At 38.1% G+C, this 19,819-nt stretch overlaps 7 protein-coding genes across 7 annotated transcripts; 3 read left to right on the forward strand and 4 right to left on the reverse strand.

Annotated features, from left to right (window-relative positions):
* Positions 1–445: 445 nt before the first annotated feature.
* Positions 446–700, forward strand: CLUP02_04355 (uncharacterized protein; the record flags this gene model as incomplete). The annotated part of the gene is made up of 1 exon (XM_049283368.1): positions 446–700. The coding sequence occupies one exon, from the start codon at positions 446–448 to the stop codon at positions 698–700; it is 255 nt and encodes an 84-aa protein (XP_049140511.1).
* Positions 701–976: 276 nt separating this feature from the next.
* Positions 977–2,071, reverse strand: CLUP02_04356 (C6 zinc finger domain-containing protein; the record flags this gene model as incomplete). The annotated part of the gene is made up of 2 exons (XM_049283369.1): positions 977–1,834; positions 1,892–2,071. 2 exons carry the CDS (start codon positions 2,069–2,071, stop codon positions 977–979), a joined length of 1,038 nt encoding a protein of 345 aa, XP_049140512.1.
* Positions 2,072–3,772: 1,701 nt separating this feature from the next.
* CLUP02_04357 (uncharacterized protein) lies at positions 3,773–4,037 on the forward strand (the record flags this gene model as incomplete). The annotated part of the gene is made up of 2 exons (XM_049283370.1): positions 3,773–3,927; positions 3,983–4,037. 2 exons carry the CDS (start codon positions 3,773–3,775, stop codon positions 4,035–4,037), a joined length of 210 nt encoding a protein of 69 aa, XP_049140513.1.
* Positions 4,038–4,278: 241 nt separating this feature from the next.
* CLUP02_04358 (fungal specific transcription factor) lies at positions 4,279–6,705 on the reverse strand (the record flags this gene model as incomplete). The annotated part of the gene is made up of 6 exons (XM_049283371.1): positions 4,279–4,427; positions 4,494–5,832; positions 5,893–5,924; positions 6,085–6,226; positions 6,524–6,564; positions 6,624–6,705. 6 exons carry the CDS (start codon positions 6,703–6,705, stop codon positions 4,279–4,281), a joined length of 1,785 nt encoding a protein of 594 aa, XP_049140514.1.
* Positions 6,706–7,336: 631 nt separating this feature from the next.
* Positions 7,337–8,527, reverse strand: CLUP02_04359 (uncharacterized protein; the record flags this gene model as incomplete). Its single annotated transcript, XM_049283372.1, has 1 exon — positions 7,337–8,527. The coding sequence occupies one exon, from the start codon at positions 8,525–8,527 to the stop codon at positions 7,337–7,339; it is 1,191 nt and encodes a 396-aa protein (XP_049140515.1).
* A 630-nt stretch (positions 8,528–9,157) lies between these two features.
* CLUP02_04360 (uncharacterized protein) lies at positions 9,158–9,779 on the forward strand (the record flags this gene model as incomplete). The annotated part of the gene is made up of 2 exons (XM_049283373.1): positions 9,158–9,343; positions 9,465–9,779. The coding sequence occupies 2 exons, from the start codon at positions 9,158–9,160 to the stop codon at positions 9,777–9,779; spliced, it is 501 nt and encodes a 166-aa protein (XP_049140516.1).
* Positions 9,780–10,039: 260 nt separating this feature from the next.
* Positions 10,040–12,006, reverse strand: CLUP02_04361 (tRNA pseudouridine synthase A; the record flags this gene model as incomplete). The annotated part of the gene is made up of 3 exons (XM_049283374.1): positions 10,040–10,214; positions 10,268–11,689; positions 11,765–12,006. The coding sequence occupies 3 exons, from the start codon at positions 12,004–12,006 to the stop codon at positions 10,040–10,042; spliced, it is 1,839 nt and encodes a 612-aa protein (XP_049140517.1).
* Between the last annotated feature and the right edge of the window lie 7,813 nt (positions 12,007–19,819).

A 19,819-nucleotide genomic window follows, 5' to 3' on the forward strand; every position in this document is an offset into this window, starting at 1 on the left:
TGATCCTTCGCGCCGCTAGAAGCCTTCTGGAAGGCAGACTTCCCGGTGATCGTGGCTTCCATCGAAGCTTGTTCTTTCGCCCCTAGCAGGCACACAGGTAGGATAGGCAGGAAACTTAGCCTCACTTTCTCTACCATGACTCGATATTCTACTTAAGCCATCAGTCCCTTCCATCTTCTGTGAATCTACATCTGCATCGTCATCAATATCAATCTCATCACATAGACATACCGTTCCATCCACCTCAAAGGGAACACAAAATAAGCGCTCATACCAAACCCTCAAATACAACAGTCCTCTTCAAAAAGGACTGTTCAAGGTCAACCTACTACAAACAAATTCCAAACGATTCTCGGTACCTGGATTCTTGACGCTCAAGATGTGTATCCCATTTCGATCAAAGAAGCACACGTATAGCGGCTCCGAGTACGCACCAAGACCAGCCATGGGCGGTACACCAAATTACGGTGCCATGCCGGGCTACGTCAATGATTCCAGCGGTGGCTGGCGCAGAAGCCGCATGCACGGAAACCACAGAGATTATAACGCGGGCTACACGGGAGTGAGTGCTGGGGGCTTCGGCTGGGGCGGTGATGGCGGCGGTGGAGGACACCATGGGGGAGGCGGCCACCATGGGGGAGGGGGTGGTTGCGATGGAGGCGGTGGTGATGGGGGCGGCGGTGGAGGTGGTGGTTGCTAAACTTGGAGTACAGGTGGTGGATGGGATGCCTTTCGTCGATACCTTTATGACTTGCGATACCTGTTCTTCGTTAGCAGACAATGATTATGAATAATGCTTATAGACTTCTTCAGACGAACTCATGCACTTATGGACGACTGATCTGTAAGCCACCTACTTAGGTACGCTTTGGAGGCCGGAGAACTTGCGTACCTGAATGCAGCTCTCTATATTTACAGAACATATGAACTTACTAACCAGAAGAATCCCATTTACCCAGATTACTAAGTAGTCCGTTTAGCACATGCTAAAGCTAAGACCGTGTTTCTTCATCACCATGTTCAACCCTCGAGGTCCATAAGCTCTCGGATCATCATCTTGCCACAACAGTTCAACCGCTTTAGCCGCTTCTCGTACACCACCTGGCGATCGCGGATTCGAGTTTAGTCCCAATCGAAAGGCGTGGACGTGCTCTGGCTTCTTACAACAGGATGCCAAAATTGACCCCGGCCACAGCATCATCCTCCGCAGCGGTGACTTGCTGGTATAAACGGCCCAACAGAGAGGCAATATCTTGTCTATCCGAGATTCGATCTCAGCAAGGAGTTCCGCGTTCTTATGTATATCTTGGTGGAAGGCAGAATGAACGATGAGAATTAGAGCGGTGCGGTAAATGGCGACGGCTGTTGATTGTTGGTAGCGAGGGCATGCGTCTTCGTCTTCAAGAACGTCGGATGAGGGATCCAATGAGTCTAGCTTCTTCAGAAGTGACTTGTAAGATTCGAACAGACCATCGGATGTGGATCCACTCAGTTCCTCTCTCCTACGCTTCTCAAGAAGATTTGAGATATCTGGTATCATGGCAAAGAGCCCATGGCCAAAACCTAGCATGAATCCTCGCGACTTGAATTGGCCCAGAAATTCTAGAGAGCCGAGAAAAGGATCCACTGTCACGGGGTTCTCCTCCTGCAAGCCTCGTGGCGTGACTGCTAACTTTAGAGCGAACATGGCATATATCTCCAGGAGAAAGCCACGGATATGCTCAGTCTTCTTTGAAGCTGATGGCTTGTAGGTGTCAGCTGCCAATTCCATCACGTAATGACGGCTAGCTCGAATATGATGATAGACGGCCCCCGAGTTATCGCCTTGAACCCCCTGCACAAGGTTAGTCGGATGCAACATGCTGACAAGAGAAATAGACAAATGACTTACTTCGAAAACGCATAGCATAATGAGAATCAGAAGCGTGTAGAGCTTCTTGTCCTCATCGCGTTCGCCAAATGGACACGCCGCATCGTCACAAAGCGCTTTTCGTAGTCCTTCAAGCAGCCGGGCATAATGCCTTCGAGTCATAACTTCCAACTGCGGGCGATCAGGCTCTAGAACGGCCATATGTGCTCCTCCGATAGCGAGAACGCAGTCCATCACAAGACTATCGGAAGCCGCTAGAGGTAACACATAGTTGATAAACGGGTTACCATCTGCGCTAGGACCACGAGCTAGTAGCTCCGCGGTCATATCGAGGTATTGATCATACAGCGGCCTTGAACTGCTGCTTAAGTTTGAAAGAGTCCCAAATGTGAGAGATGCGCGCAGAGATGATGTGTTCTCAAGTACTTCCGGGATAGATGCCGTCGTCAGAACGGTTGCTCTAGGTCGACTAGGTAGCGTCGTATGCTGCTGAGCAGATCCATTGCTCTCCGAGGTTTCATTTGTTGACGGTATTTGTTTTGGAAGGATTTCTCTGGTACTCTTATTGACGATATCTTCTGCAGATACAGGCCATGTGCATTCCCGTCCGGTGCGGGCACAGGACGTGCAACATGGTCTGCGTTCGTCACACTTCTTCCGTTTAGCGCGGCATGTCAAGCAGCCATTCTTTGACCTAGGAATGTTGCGGCGATACTTGGTCGGGTAGCGTGCACCTTCCTGTGGCAGATTTTGCTGATCTGTTGCAGTTGACATGCTTGAGCCTGAGCAAGGTGGTTTATGTTGATATCTTGATGGCTGGCGTTGCTAGCAGGAATAGCTAGCTTGGGCGCGCTTAGATAGGGGTAAGGTCGATAGGAAATGTTGACTGCTAGATATGTCCTAAGTGCATCAGTTATACTGTAGGCAACCATCAAAGATTCCGTAACTTGTTACACCGCCGGGTGCCTCTCGCTTGATCGGTGCGGCGCTGACGCGCCTGTCAGCTGACCATCGAAGGATTCGCGACCTGGAACACAGCCCCAGCCCCGCTATGCCCGACCAGTGAGCCAAGTTTGCTGTGAAGTATGCCTACCCATCAATTGTTCTTGATAAATGACTTAAATTCAATAAAACGCGGAAAGATCTAATCGATATGTTGCCTAAATCTTTATACCTAAAGCGTGACAAAATTTCACCATGAAACATTGAGTTATATTCTAGCCGGAGGCCATGACTTGTCACCTTCTACATATTCAGGCGCCTAGGTATATCACGCTCCATCTTGTGATTTGGACTCTTTCTTTGAGCTCAAGATTGTCCTATTTTCTGTTTCTCTCATGACAAGACCTCTGGTACTTCTTTCATTCACACCTACTGTGAGGCCCTGCCTATATTGACTGAAACCCCTTGTGCCTTCCATTCTTCAATGACTTGACCGAACCTTCCTGCCTAAAACCTATGGGCGTTGCTTCCTTCCTCCTCTTAACTTGGCCTTAATGAGAACACCATGTGACCAAGGTATGAGAACAGAAGAGGAAGGAGTTGATCAATATTTTTAAGTAAGGGAAAATACCACAGAAAGTATTGTTACTGCCTCTGGAGGCAGGCCTTCCAAAACACCTGCATCACCGGGAATATATTGTTCCTTTCCTCCCGTCTCGACAGTGAATGTATTCACAGTCTGCTGATGAATGTCACCATTCACGTCCGCAGTCACTTCTTATTCACCAAAAGCCTCAATTCGGAACGTCACGTCAATAAAGCCTCAAAGGGCTTACCTTCCCGTAAGATTGCCCTCTCGTCTGTCTCTCAATTGCGGAAAGTCTCAATAACACAAATACCTACCTTAGGCTACAAGATATTTCCGCGCACATCCCATCACAATCAATACCTGCATACTCAATGGCGGGCGAGAACGAACAAGAACCTGCTCCGCAGGATACTCAACCTGCCTCTTCCCCTGGCGCTCCGGCAGAACAGCAATCCGACCTAACTCAAGAGCAAATGCATCTGCGTGGAGGCTGCATCGACCACGATGGCTTTTGCTGTGGTGTCTGGTAAGTATTTAGAATCATTAGATTTCCATAGCAGATGAATCTGACAGAATATCAGGCCTGCCGATGGATGCTACCCTGGAGCGCTGTGTGCCTTCTGCACTGTTATGTGAAGCAGACGACTCCTCGAAACAAAGACACTGAGATGTCCAGATATCTCTAAGGACACCGGGGTAGTCAGAATGGGGATGAATGGCAAACAGAAGAATGATGGAGAGATCGCAAACGGTCTGATCCCAATTATCATGTCAAAGAGAAACCTCGGCTTCTATAGCTACAGTTCCGCATCTGAAATTGCACGTTTGACCATTGACTTTACTGTGAACCAAGATTTGATGCAAAATTGATAATACTTCACTGATGCTGTCCTTGATCACCCATAATCACCCATTCACTTATAGTTGAGTCCCCATGACTTGCTGGGCCTCCAGATTGTTTGCTGCAGAGCGTACCTGTTGGTAGCTCGTCGGGAAGGCGATTGAAAGGCGAGAAACAATCCATGCCTGCATGTGTAAACCATCAGCCATTCCAATGTTCAACCTTTATTTGTGTTTCAAGTTCGTACTCACCGTTATCCCTTTCATCTGACATGAAAGCCTCGGTCAAAAATATTTGCTCATCAAGCATGACTTGATCTCCAACAAGACCTTCCAGGAAAGCATCTTTCGAATTTGCGATAGGCTCTGAAAGCAGTTGGATAGGCCGGTCAGCTACAAGGGTAGCATCGAACCTCGGACCTCCAGCTCGCGCAAGGACGATGCTAACTGCTTGTGATGCCTTCTTCGCTTCAACTGAGTCTTCGGCCTTTCTCATCCAGATGCTGCGAGCAGTTCTCAACGCAGTCAATATCTCGTTCTCTCGGCCCAAAGTTTGCCTTTGATAAACCAGCGAACAGAGGATCATGGTGGCTGTCAAGAAGTGGTGGTTCATGATAGATCCTACCCTCCAGTGCATCATGAAGAGCTGGCCGCCGGGGCACGTTTCTTCGTCTAGAGTTTGTTGGATCTGTAGCATTCCGAGAGCTGCATCAAGACAAGCTGTCCTTGAGTATGAGCACGTGTCATCATGCTCTATAGTCGATTTTGCGAAGAGGAACCGACGATGCAACATGATTTTTCCCTCGCAAAACATGTGGCGAAGGAAAAGGCGGGCCATGATTACTTGGGGGGAGTCGGTGACGCTGGAGGCCATAGACTTCATGCGGAGTGGTAGAGGGATGTTGTTGTATGCCTGCTCAAGAATCCCGTCAAGTCGCATTATGTCCGCGTAACTACTTGGGCTGAGGGATGCTGCAAGGTCGGAGATGGTCCCTAGAGCGATCAGAAGTCTCCGTCGAGCAATGATCCCCAGGGCTGTTGTATGCTCTGTCTCTGGCCTTGGCGGTGGTAGACTTGTCATTTCTCCGTGCAGGTCTTCATCGTTTAAATTTCGTGGCTCGGCTGTGTCGAACTCGCCATCTCGTACCATGCGGGGCATTCCCATCTGACCTGAGATCAAGATGTCTCCCAGTAGTACGGTTGCCCATACTCGTCGCCTCATCTCTGCCTTGAGCGGGGTGATTTCCGGGAAGTGTTTGGGATCTCTGTGGTACCCCATTCGTTTGGCTAGGTTGACTTCGAGGCCAAGCAAGAACCAAACATCCCTCTGCGCGTCGTCATGTATCCTGAATTCAACGTAGACGTAATTCATGAAAGTCTCTAGCGCATAGTCGCCACCTTGAGTATACTCTCCCATCAGCAGACATTGTACCAGTTTCTCTCGGTACAGTTCTATTTGCAGCTGTTGGTGGCCATCTTCAGATACGTCAGTGGAAGGGTCTGATGCGATGACAGCTAGGCAAATCATGCTGAAAAGAAGACCGATCCACATTGTCGAAGTGTCGTTGGGATCGCGCCAGAATTGTTCGTACTATCACCCATGCCGCTATCAGTCAATAGACCTGGCTAAATGTAGAGAAATTACACTTACCTCTTTGAGAAACGTTGGGCCATGGACGGACGCTGCTGTGCATTAGTAAGGGATACTCTCAAATCCAAGCAATCGGCCAAGACAAGGCGCGAAAAGACATACATGAAGAGACGAGGTCTAGACGGTTGAAATACCGAGATATGTAGCGGTCTACTGCATTTTTATGGCGGCAGGGTGGACAGGATTTCTGACCTTGAAGCTGCAGGTCGGCATCCGTACAAAAGCAAGGGGCGCTGCCACCTTCGACGTTGGGTGAAAGAGCTTGGGTCTTCAAAGCAGTAATCTGCTGTTGGACTTTCTGCCAGCTTGGACTGTTCCTCTCGATCGAAGTGGTCTTTCAAATCGGCAATACTCTCCATGATCGCTGACCAGTGTTCACTGCCGACATACTGGTGTTCCATAGCGCTTGACCGCATACTCCCCGTCTCTGAGCGATCGTCAATTGGCGTAGGGAGGTTTGCAGGCGTACCAATCTGACTCGTTCGGTTTTCCGATGACCCCAACATTGTAACCAATTGCTCGAGGTGGACTAGACGATCTTGCAGACTTATATTGGGAGCGCCACCAGATGTGGCCTTTGGAGGTCGGATGGTGTCATTGGTTTCTGGATAGACACAATCCTGGCCCCTACAGGAGCAGGTTCTACAGGGACGTTGACGATCACATCGAATCCTGAGCAGTGCGTTAGAAGCCCGGGTCAGCCGAAATGGTGAATAAAGATTCAGACTTACTTGCGGCGTCGACAACTATTACAGGAAAGTTGAGGTTTATCTCGGCGTCGACTGGCACTAGGTTGAGGTTGAGATGAGACATTCGTCGGTGTACCGGGAGGACGAGGTCTGGCAGCTAATGCAGGATATGCCATATTCGCGTTCTGGGAGACTGCGAACAATTGGAGTTGAAAGTTTGGAACTGAACTACGAAATTCGCAGATTTTAGCAGATGAGTTGTTGATCTTTAGGAGTAGTGATGAAGTCACGGGTCATTTCGGTTGTTTTCGCAGCTTTGTAAATGCGGGAAGTGTACATGTAAGCGCTAATCCCGGACCGGCTATGGACTTAAGGTCTGACCCTCCGACCCTCCGCCCGGCTCTCCGCTGCCCCTTGAGCATATATGCTCGACTCCAGTATGAAAACTCAGATACCTCAATTTCAGTTGAAGTTTAGACTCACAGGCCTCTTATAAGATCATCTCAGAAGATTTAGTGACTATTTAGATGCTCTGATGGATTCTTCGTTCTGACCATAGCGACACTCATGCAGCCACATCAGTCACTGGGACCAAACTTCCGAGGTTCTTTTAGTTCCACATTATCTTCTGGTAACATGTTGAGGAAGAAAGCATTCACACTTCAATCAAGATCAAATGCATTTATATTTTGAGGTTGTGTTCTTATAAGGCACATCTAATAGCCCCACAATCTTGCAGGTGAGCTATGGCACTCCTAAGGATCCCAAATATCCTGCTCGTCATCGGACGGGAATTTGACAAAAGAGCGCAGCTTCACCCACCCTTCTTCAACAAGAGTGGAGAACGTGAGACCTTCACTCTCCAGCCACAACATCTGCGCCGTGCCGTCCGAAGTAGATATCTCAGTAATCTTAGCCTGGGAGGAAGAATGAACAGCCATCAGGCACCGGATCAGCTTTGACCAAATCGGACGACCTGGAGTGTCGAAAAGTTGATGGCCAGCAAGTTGCCGATACATATCGTACCAGCTCCAGTTGAAGTTCCGCAAGCCCAGATGTAGATCTTTTCGAGCAACCTCAAAGGCAAAGGGAACGAAGCCTGCTTGATCCCAGTTGAGTATGGCCACAAGCCTGTACTCATCACCGCGCTCGGTATAGACCTTCTTAACAAGTAGGTTGTGGGGCTCCAAGTCGTTGTGGCACAAGACTGAGCTTTGAGTTAGCAGATCCAAGTCTGTTTCAGCGAACCCAAAGTGTTCCGCTTCGGGCGCATGCACACTCACGACCAAAGTCCCATCAGTCCTTCCGTTCACCGCGCAATCGGCGTTTCGGGGGCAGAGGTTACGGCGCATTAGGGAAGCAAAGTCGGTATGATATCCGTAAGGCGAACCGCCGACCAGGATGGAGAGCTCCGTCTTCTTTGTTTCGAATGGGGTGTTCCGCAATAATTGCCATTGCTCGAATGTCAGCTTCTGCAAGGAGAGGCTGCACAACTTGGACACTGCCTCGAATAAATCTCCGACAATTTCTCCTCGATTTTCGACGTCCAAGTCATCCCAGACTGTTTCCAGTGGACAGGCATCCGGGTACCATTGAGAAAGGACATAAGAAACCTTCGTACCGTCTTTCATCCAACTGTATCCAGAACCCCAGACCTTCGGAACCAGCGAAGGAAGGACGGTTCGGGCTAGGTTCGTGATTGCAGCAGTTGCCAGGGGAGATTCATTCTTTTCGTACTTTTGGATCCGTACAAACAACTGACGGGGAATCCCAGGTGGAGGTTGACTTCCTTTGAAATTCAACAGGAAGGCGCAAAAGATCATGTTATTCTGAAGGACTTGTACCTGGACCTTGGTATCGTCGGTATCCTCGCCGAGCTCAGGCATGCCCCCGAGGACATATGAGTCTGGGAACAGACCGTTGGGGTTGATGGTATAAGTAGTCATGTTGGGTTTTTGGAGTGTTGGAAGGTAATATTGCTCACTTGAATGATTTGCTTTCAGCTTAAAGTGTTGTATCTGAGTCGAGCTTGAAATATAGGTGGGAAATGAGTTGATGAGAAGGAATTCCGGCCTGCGAACACACACATTTTATAATCAGTCACTCGGGGGATGAAGACCTCTGTAATACGTCAAGAAAATGACGCGCCAGGTCGTGAACTTGACCCGGCAGCCCTTGTTAACATACAAAGTGTTGTTCGACAAAGAACGTTGGCGGCAGCCAAAGCTCACTGTTTGGAACGGCTCCTTTGACTTAGGGTTAGATCGATTTCTTCAACTATCATTGAATACTTCAACAGTGAGACTGTATTTTATGTTCATTCAACTGTTTTAGCGTACATACTGATTGCTGGCTCCTTGTCATGCGATCAAGAGTGCTTTTTGTCGCTCACCGACGGTTTCGGTGTAAAGACTCGGTAAGGCCCTAGAGGTCACAGTACACCGAGGAACCCCCACCATACCGCCCCACCAGGAATTCAAGATTCAGCAGGAGCTCTGACCTCTCACCTCACCTCCAACGCCGCCATCCTCACAAACTCCCTCTTGCAAGTATCGACACCATAAAAATCCGGCACCATGGACACCTCACGAGACTCATCGAACCTGCTGGACACGCATAATCGGCTCATTGCCGACGTCCTCTCCCGCTTCCGGATGCTCACAATGCTCGCGACGATCCAAGCTGAAGGAGAGCGTAAGAACGTTGAGCCGCAGACGGTCGCTGTGACGGGCATGTCGATGCAAATGGAATTTGAAGGACTGGTATGCCACCACTGACCACTCTATCCCCAAATTCTCCTGAAATCCAGACGCACACTGCCAATTGCGCCCACCTTTCACCTTGGAGAATGAACACAACACCCGGCTGACCATGAGACCGCAGCACGCATCAATCAAAGACCTCCTCGCACTCAGCCGCCGCCTCAAAGAGCTCTGGCTGTTCGGCAAGCTAGGACAGGGAGAAGGCGACGCTCGCATTCAGGCAGACAAGCTCCAGGCCGACGTGGTCCGGTGCGCGGAGCTCCTCAACGCCATCCAGGAGACGCGGTTCGCTGGTCTTGCAGCCGCGGCAGGGGGCAAATGGGTGCCGATGGGTCGCGCGGATGGTGCAGCTGGAGAGGGTGCTGCTGCGGCTGCTGCTGCTGCTCCCCCACCTGCTGCTCCGACGGCTCCGAATGGGGCTGGTGGTGCTGCGTAGGTACGGGAGTGGATTGACTTGGGAAGTCGGAGGGAGAATGGCGAAAACTACGATTTGCATGCTTTGGCGCTTGGGCTTGGGGTCCTCGAGATGAGGACGACGTATCTCTGAACACGCAACGCTGATACCCGTATACAGAGGACGGAAAAGGGAATTTTATGCTTTTTTGGTTCTATCGTATCATTTTTATAAGCAGTCTCCGCTGCGCTGTCAACCCTGATCCTCCACATCCAGCAACTCTAGCGCCTGATTTGGCTGACTTAACCGTCACCGTTGACAGGGTTCTCGTCTTCGTCACCAAGCGCCGACTCGAGGGTCTTGCTTCCCTTCTCTTCCTTTCCGGTTCGAACCCCACCAGCCTCGATGCCGCCAGCCGTGAGCCACAGGAAATAGTCGGACTTGAAGTTATCTACCTGCTGGAAGAAGATGTGGAAGCTGGAGACATGATCAGTAAGTGTATTAAATAGAAAGGATAGGGTATCCCATACGTGTTCTCCTGCTCTTCAACCTCAAAGATGCGCTGGTAGATCTGCTTATCCTTGAAGGCCTGCAATTTCTCATCATACTTCGTAAAGTCGATCGTCTCCTTGCCAAAGTTATCTGCCGCCCGCTTGTTGTAGGCATCGAACACGGGTCGCTCCAAAAGAAGACCCAGACCAGGAGCCTTGGGAATCGCGATCCTCGTGGGACCGTAACTCTCCTTGATGCGCTCCAGTGGGGTGGCGCAACGGACGACGAGGGAAGCCATGCCGACCATCTTGCGGATCTGGTGCATCATGAAACTTTGTCCGTGGACCTTGGTGGAGACCCACTCGGTGTCGCGAATCTGAATCGGCTGCATGTTGACCTTGAAGGACTTGATGTGGCGCTTGGCTGACGGGTCCTTGAAGCTCTTCTGGACGGTGTAGTTGTGGAAGTTGATTGTGCCGCAGTACATGTTGAGGGCCTCCTGAAGCTGAGCGAGGCGCTCGGGGGTAACACGGTAACGTCTCTTGGCTGCAATGTAAGCGGCCTTGATGTCGCGCAGGGCAAAGTCAAGGGGGGTGAGGTCGCGGTTTCTGGGCTTGACGCTTCCTTCGGGGACCTCTGCGTGGGCCTTGTTCTCCTCGATGGTGGCGGGCTCGGCTGGTGTCTCCTCAGTCTTCGTCTCGGGGGCGGACTTGGCCTCGTCTGCCTGTGCGGTCGCATCCTCGTCGGCGTGGATTCGCTCCATCACCTTGGCCATGGTCTCGGGATCGAGCTTGTCGAGGATCGGCTTGATGTCCTCCTCGTCAACCTTTCTCCAGTATCCCTCGACATCGGCCAGCTTCTTTGAGAACTCCTCGTAGTAGCCCTTCTCCTTCGCGGCCTCAACCAGCTGCTTCCACAGCCAGCTGTCGGGATGAGGGGGCAGTAGGCAGTATGTCGGCATGAGGTACTCGTACCATCTCGAGTCGCAGGTTTGGTAGCAGCTGAAGGAGTTGTTGGTACGCTGGATACCCCAGACACGGATCTGGTCGGGGAGAGCAGCGTTGATTTTCTCGACAATGTCCTCGTCTTCGATAATGAGCTTCAAGCTGATGACGTTGCCAGCAGCGTGGACGCCTTTGTCGGTTCTCGCGCATCGGACGAGACTCGACTTCTTGTGGTCATCGGCATTGGCCTTTGAGATGGCTCCAGCAGCAACAAAGGCTTTGAACAAGTCTCCCTCGATTGTCTTTTCCTCATTGTTAATCTGCATGCCCTTGTAGCCCGTGCCTGAGTATCCGACCATGACGGCCACCTTTCGCTTCGGCTTGCGACCCTCGGCGGCGATCTCTTCGGCGGTGAAAGGGTTTTCGGTGGTCTCAGGGTTGCCGTCCTTGTCTACCTTTCTGCGCTTGAATTCTTGGTACTCGGCATTGCGTCCGCGCTTGTCGGTGGCCTCACGGCTATTCCCTGGTTAGACATCATTGGCGCCAGTTGCAAACACAAATAACAAGTCAATTGAAAAGGACAGAGCTTACCTCCACGCCGACCGGCCGACGTCGTGCTTCCGCTTCGGTCCGCGCGACTTGCCGCCTCGCCTGTTGTCGTCGCGCCTGTCGCCGCGTCGGCCCTCCTGTGATTTTTCCACTGCAGCACCGGGCTGGGCTGAGCCATCTGCGCGGGACTCTGATGAAATTGACGGCTTGTCGCCAGTCGGGAGGTCGGCAGGTTGCCTCGCGGGAGCACCGCCGGCCGGTTGAGGAGCATCGTCGGTCGCCATGTTCGAGTCGAGGTGGCGGACGTTCTCATCGTCCGTACAATGCAGGTGGAGTTTTTGCGCCCGCCTACAGCAGAAGCTCTTGTCAAGAAATTTTCCTGCGAGCTGCAAGGCTGCGGGACGCGGCGCGGAGAGGCGGGGCCACTCGGCTGAACACCGGTAGGTGGGGTCTCTTGATCACGCTAGTCCTGGATAGGCCTAGAGGTATCTGGCCATGCACAGACTAAAAGGAGTGATTCGATAAACTAATAATAACCCCCCCTAGTTAAGGTAAGAGTTCCGTGTATAATAGTAGGTACTTAGTTATTAATAGATCCCTAGGTAAATTTCTAACTAATTAGGGGCTAGAAATATTTTACTATATAATCGCTTTACCGCTAGTTTAAATATTATGAGTTTTATATAATAAGGGAATATACTACTTTACGCTTTATTAAATTATCTTAGAAATGTTTTTTAATTATATCTCTTCTTAATTATATTAAAATTCGCTTATTATAACCGACTTTATAAAATTATCTTTATAAAACTTATTTATTATATATAATAATATTATTATTTTAATACTTTTACCTTAGTAAAGCGAATTTAATTTATTATAAAATATTTAAAAAAATTTAGATTATAAGAGCGTATTTATTTTATATCTTAATTTTTATAAATATCGAGCTCTTATTTATAAAAAGTTAATTAAATAAGTAAGTATTATATAAATTAAACCTCTATACTAAATATTAATATAATACTTAGGTTATAAATAATAATTCTAATAATTATATTATTATTTTTAATAGCTTAAATATCCGTACTAAAACTTAAAATAACTAAGGTATTATTATAATATAATAGTTTTAATATGCGGCTAGTATACTTAAGTTTCCTCTAATTATTAATAATAAAGTTATACTTATTATTTTAACTAAAGCCTTATTTATAAAAGAAATCGAGCGGCTATAGGATATAGTATATTTAACTTTTTATTTCTTAATATTAGGAATTATTAAAGAATAGTAAATTTAATATAATACTTAATAAGGTATTATTAATTTTCTAATAATTAGTATTATTTTAAAAAATATACTTATAACGCGATACTATTATACTTATTAAAGTAATAAAGCCTATTTATATATACCCTATAACGACTTTTATTATATAATTATTTTAAAAAACCTTATTAAAAAGTATAATATATTACGAAATAGAGTTAAGATATTTAATATTATAAAAAAGATTATTAAGTAAGTCCGGTTATTTAAAAAACATTTTAAAAACGTTTTAGAAACGTTTCGAAAATATTTTTAATCGTTTTTTTTATAAATAAAGTACTATTTATACCGTATACGCTAAATTTAAAAAAGGCGTTATATATTAAAAATAGAATACGATATATTTCTTTAAACTAAAGAAGATATAATATAGTATATATATAAGATTACTTAATCAAATAATATAAATAACTTAGAAAAAACTTAATAAGAGCTTATTAGTCTTTAGTAATAGATTTTAGTATACCGAAATTCGTATTTTTTATAAAGACTTATAAATTATTACTTTTATCTAATTTTATTAAATTAGAAATATTATATATAATATATTGAAATAGTTATAAATAAAATGGATACGTAATTTATAAAGAAAAGGGGTTAAGAATATTATATATTTATATCGAATTATTAAAAACGTCCTATTTATAATAAGTTTATTAAATATTTTATTAAAAATAAGGCTAAGTTATTATTAACTAAATAAAACTTATTTTAAACTACCATTTAAACTTAAAATAATAAAGTATTTTATTAAATATTAATATTTTATTTTAAAAAATATTAAAATAATATTATTTATTATCTTAACGTCTCATAATAAATATAACTATCCTCTATTATTATTAAATAAAACTTTAAAAACTATTATTTAAAGTATTTTTTAAGTTCTTTAGAGGATTAATAAACTAAGTACGAGTCTAAACGCCTTTCTTTAATCTCCTTAACTTTAAGAATTCCTAGCTAAGAATAAGGGGTAAATAATTATAAATATTTATTAAAGCCTTATAAAAATAGACTTTTTATAATATATTATTTATAAATAATAGACTTTTCTATTTTTTAAGGGAAATTAAACTTTAGTTTTTATATTATAATAATAAAGAGAAGTAAATAAGCGAATATATATAAGTTATTTTATAAATATAAAAAATTGCTATTTTAATATTATAATAAGTATATAGTATATTTAGTATACGTACTAATTTAATACTAATTATATAGTTATCTACTTTTTTTAAAAATAAATAGAATAATAAAAGTTCGATAATATAAAGTTATTTATAATTAATATAAACTATAAATATATAAAGGGTATAGGTTAGCGAGAAATTATCTAGGGCTAGTATAGCTAGAATAGCGAAAAAGGTATATTATAATATTAGAAATATTTTTAAAATATTTCTTAACCTTTATTTTAAAATTATTAATATATTATTTATAAAGCTCTACTTCTTATACGGGTTTATATAAATACTAAAACTATAAATATATATTACTATATATTTCGAGCTATGTTTAATATTTTAAAATAAAAATATTAAGTTTAGGTCTAATAGAAATATATTTATAAAACTAGCCTTTTTAAAGTTATTTTAAATTAAGTAAATATAATAATTAAGGGCTTAAGTAGATATTTTATTAAAAGGTTTAACCCTTAATAAACATAGCTTATATAAGTTTAAAACTATATATATTTATATTACGTATATTTTAAAAGAGGTATTAAAGAACTCCTAAGTAAAAATTATTTTTATAATATAGACTTTACTTATAATATATTAATATCTTTCTTAAAATATGAAATAGTATTTAATTATAACGAGCTATATAATATAAATTATTGTAAGTATTATATTTTATTATATATAGCTTATAATAGAAATATTTTAGAAATATTTCGAAAGGGGAAAACGTTTTTAAAATGTTTTTAAAATATTTCTTATTAATACTTTACCTAATTAATAATAATTTATTATTTTATAAAAAACTTTTTATAATATATTAACTAAGTAAAGTATAAACGAGAACTATATATTATAATTAGGTTTTATAATAAGATAACTAAGGTTTTTTTAAAAGACTAGCTTTTAATACTTAATAATATAAATATAATCGAGATCTTTTATTTAGTTTTTTATATTTAAACTAGCTAGTATCTCCTTTTATTTATTATAATTAATAAGTATATATTAATAATTAGCTATTATAAGTATTAGTTAACTTTAATAATACTCGTAACTAAAATTAAAATTTAATATTACGGGATTTTATAACGCGTTATAAGTATATTATAACTTTATATTAAAATGTTAATATTATAAGCCGTTTTTAATATTTAATATAATATTAAAATATATTTAAAATACGTTTTAATAAATACTTATTGACTATTAAATTAAAAAGAAAAGTAAGAGATCGGGCTAAGAGTTTATAACCTAATACTAAAGAACTATTTCGTACTTAATAAAGAACTCGTAAGGATTTAGTTATTAATTAATAAAGTAGTTCTTAAAGTAAGAACTTTAATAATTTTAGTTTTAATAATTATAATAATTTTAATAATACTTAGTCTTAATATAGAATAAGTATTTTATTTTTTAAAGTACCTTTTTTATTAAATAAATATTAAAACCCCCCGAGTTCCTTAATATTTTATAGTAGTTTATAAAAATAAGCTACTTAATTATAAATATAAATAAATATAAATTATTTTATATTTAAAAAATAATAAGTAAGGGTTAATAAGATTTAAGAGGATAAAGAACGAAAGGAATAGGAGTTTAAGTTTAAATAAGAATATAAAAAGCATAAGTTTTTAATAAACTAGGCCCATAAAGAGCGTAAGTTTATTATAAAATAAGATTATTTAAATAGGGTAATAAAAATAAAAATAGTACTTAATTAATAAAAATAAGAGTAGGAAATAAGCTAATAAAATAAAAGCTCTTAAAATATTTTTATATTTATTTCTTTTTTAACTTTATTTTTATTTAAATAATTTAAAATATTTCTTTTATAATATTAGAATAAAATATAAATTAATATTTATAATATTTTATTAAATTATAAATAAGAATGTTTTATAGGTTTTTTTAAGTATTAATAATAAGAGAAATTATTCTTTCAATAAAGTAATCCGTTAGGGCCGTATTATATATTACGTATTAAAAAAGCTAAATATATTACGTTTTATACTAAACTCCTAATTAAAACAACTCCTTACTTTTTATTACTTATTTAAAAAGCGAGTTATACTTATTTTAATATATAAAACCTTTTAATATTAACTTATATAAGTAACTAAAGTTTATATTATATATTTTTTTTATTAAAAATAAAGGGACCTTTTATATATTTTTTTATATTTATAATAGGAATTAATAAGGACGTACAACGAATTAATACGGATATATAGCTTTTAGGGATATATAATATTTTTTATTTTTAATAAGTCTAAAAATTTATTATTAATAAGAATTAATAGGGATATATAACGAAATAATACGGACGTATAGCTCTTAAGGACGTATAATATTTCTTATTTTTAATTAATTTAAAAATCTATTACTAATATACTTAGATTTTACTACTTTTCTTTTAAAATACTTATCTTTTTTTACAATTCTTTTTATATAATTATACTTTAAAAAAGCTTTATTACGAAGCTATTATTAATTTAATACGTTTTATATCCTCTTTTTCTTTTAAATTATATTAGTTTATATATTATAAAATAGCTTTTTTTATAGCTTACATACCGAGCTTATATTACTAAGCTTAATTTAATAACTTAAATAATTAAAACTATTTTATAAAACACTAACGCTTTAATAATAATAATATATTATTATTTTTTATTTTAAATAAAAGCTATATTAATATTAATTAGTTTTATAAACCTAACGATCGCTATATATATAATAACTTAATAAATAATATCTTTAAATTAACTTATTACCTTATTTACTTTTATAGTTATTTTTTATTTAAAGCAAAGCGTTTTTTTAATTTATAACCTCTTATTATATTTTAAATAATTAATCTTTTTTTTTTATAACTTAAATCCTAAACTTACTAATTTTTAGTAATTTAAAATAAATTTATAATACCCTTTTCAACTAAGTTAATAACTTTATAAAAGTTAATAACCCCCTAATAGAGTAATTTACTAGGGCCGTACTATATATTACGTATTAAAGAAAATTAAATATATTACGCTCTATACTTAATTATTAATTGAAATTAACTAACTCGACCGTTATTTTCTTTTTATTAATAACTCTTAACCTTTTCTTACTTATTTAAAAAGCGAGCTATACTTATTTTAATATATATAAAACCTCTTAGTATTAGCTTATATAAATAATTAAATCCTATATTATATATTCCTTTTTATTAAGGGTTAAGGGGCCCTTTATATATTCCCTTATATTTATAATATAGCTTATATTATAGGGATTTTTAGCTCTATAAAGTATAATTTTTAAGCTAACGTTAATATACTAAATCTTAATATCCGTATTAGCCTAGCTATTTATAATATATATACTATTACCTAGCTAAATTTTATATTATTAAAAAGTACTTTATTAATTTTTAAATATACTTATATTAATTATAATAGTTATAATATTAAGCTAACTAAGGGCGCTTAGCTTAAGAAAAGTAGACTTATTAATAAGTATTTTTAACTTACTAATTACTAACTATATACTAAGAAACTCTCATTAAAATAATATTTTAACTAGCTAACTTCTTAATTAGTTATTTAACTAGCTATTTAAATAATAATTTATATATTAATAAGTTTATTTAATAAAGTTACTTAGTAAATCTATTTAGTTTAAATAGAGAGTAGCTTTAGGTAATATTAAAAATAATAAGAATAAAAAAAAATCTTTATAAGCTCTAAAAAATAATAAATATTAGCCTATTTAGCCCTTTTTTAAAAAACCTCTACGTTATTATTAAAGTTTAGAACCTTTATAGTTAAAAAAAGCTACTTTTAACTATTATAGCCGATTATTATAATTAACTATTATGACTAATTTCTATTATTAACTTTTTTAATTAGCGCTATTATATAAATATATTACTTAGCTTATTATTAATAAGTAGTTAAAAAGGGTAGCTTACTTATCCTAAATTATATAATAGTTTTCGTATTAAAATTATTATATTACGTTAAGCGCGTACTTAGGGTATATTACGTATATTATATAGTTAAAAAATATACCGTATTATATAATTCTTTTTTAAAGCGTAATCCCGTTAAAATTAATCTTTTATACGTATAAAGTTAGAAAAAAACCACTATATAAGAGTTAATAAATTTAATATTATAAAATATAATAAATATAAAGCATAAGGCCGAATTATTTAATATACTTTTAATATAATTAGTTTAATAAGCTTAGGCTTATATAAAATATTAGTATTTAATAATATAAGTTTTATAAATACGGTTATAAATAATAAGTTATTATTATAACTAACTAGTCGTAGTAAGTATATTAATAAAAGTTAAGGTTACGAGTACTAAATAAGTAGTATTATAATTATAAATAGCTTTTTTAAAACTATATTTATAAGTTATAAAATAAGTAAGGCTTTAGTAATTAATTATAATCTTATTAAAAAGGGTTCTTAATAAGAATAGTTAAAAATAATTATAAAGTTTAATATTAAGTTAATTATTAAAAAAGCTATAAAAAGTCTATTCTTAAGCCTAGCTTAAGTTTATATTATATATAAGTCCGCTTATAAATATATTCTTTATTAATAATTACTTTTATTTATTAAGTAATTACTCAATAAATACTAATAAGCAATTACTTAAAGTAATTATAATAATTACTTTATTACGTAATTACTACTTCTTATTTATATATAACTTATTTATAATTCTTTTATTTTATAGGAGTTATTTTATATTCTTATATTTTAATATATATAATATACTATAGCTATTATAAGTTTATAGAGCGGTTCTTAGTCTTAGTTATATATATTAAATTATAATAGTTATTATTAAAGTTTAAAAAGAGAATAAGTAGCTATTACGTTATTATTTAAACTTTAAATATAATTAATATAATTATAGCCCTAGTTTTAAAGCTTTTATATACTTTTTATTTATTTTTTATATTCTATTTTTATTAGCTACTCGGGCGGTTCTTAATATTAACTATACGGTATTAATATACGGTATTAGTAAATACTTATACTATCTTAGTAAACTTTATATACTTTTTATATAGGAATTAATATACCGGCGTTATAAATTAATATACTAGCGTCGCTCTTATATTAGCGTTACTATTTTACTTTTTAATTAATTTAAAAAACAATTATTAATATAGTTAGATTTTATTAAATATTTATAAAGTATCTTAAGCCTTTATTCCTTTACTCTCTTTATACTTAGGTTATATTATAAAGCCTCAAAATTTAATTTATAATATTTATTTATAATAGCTTTTATAATTAGAATTAGAAACGTTCCCTAAGGCTAATTTTAAAATAATATCCTTACTAAGAGACTTCCCTTTTTATAAAAATAACTATTAATTAATTACGACCTCTTATTATTATTTAGCTAATTATTATTATCTCCTTTTTTAAAAAGTAGCCGCCCTAATATTAGCTAATTTTATAAAGTTAATAATTTTAAAAAATAGTACGACCTTATTACCGAGCTCTTAGTTAATATATTATAAAATACGTAACTTCTTATAAACGATTATTTTAATATAGAACTTATATTA

This window comes from Colletotrichum lupini, chromosome 2 (genome assembly GCF_023278565.1).
Source record: "Colletotrichum lupini chromosome 2, complete sequence".
NCBI classification, from domain to species: Eukaryota; Fungi; Ascomycota; class Sordariomycetes; order Glomerellales; family Glomerellaceae; genus Colletotrichum; species Colletotrichum lupini.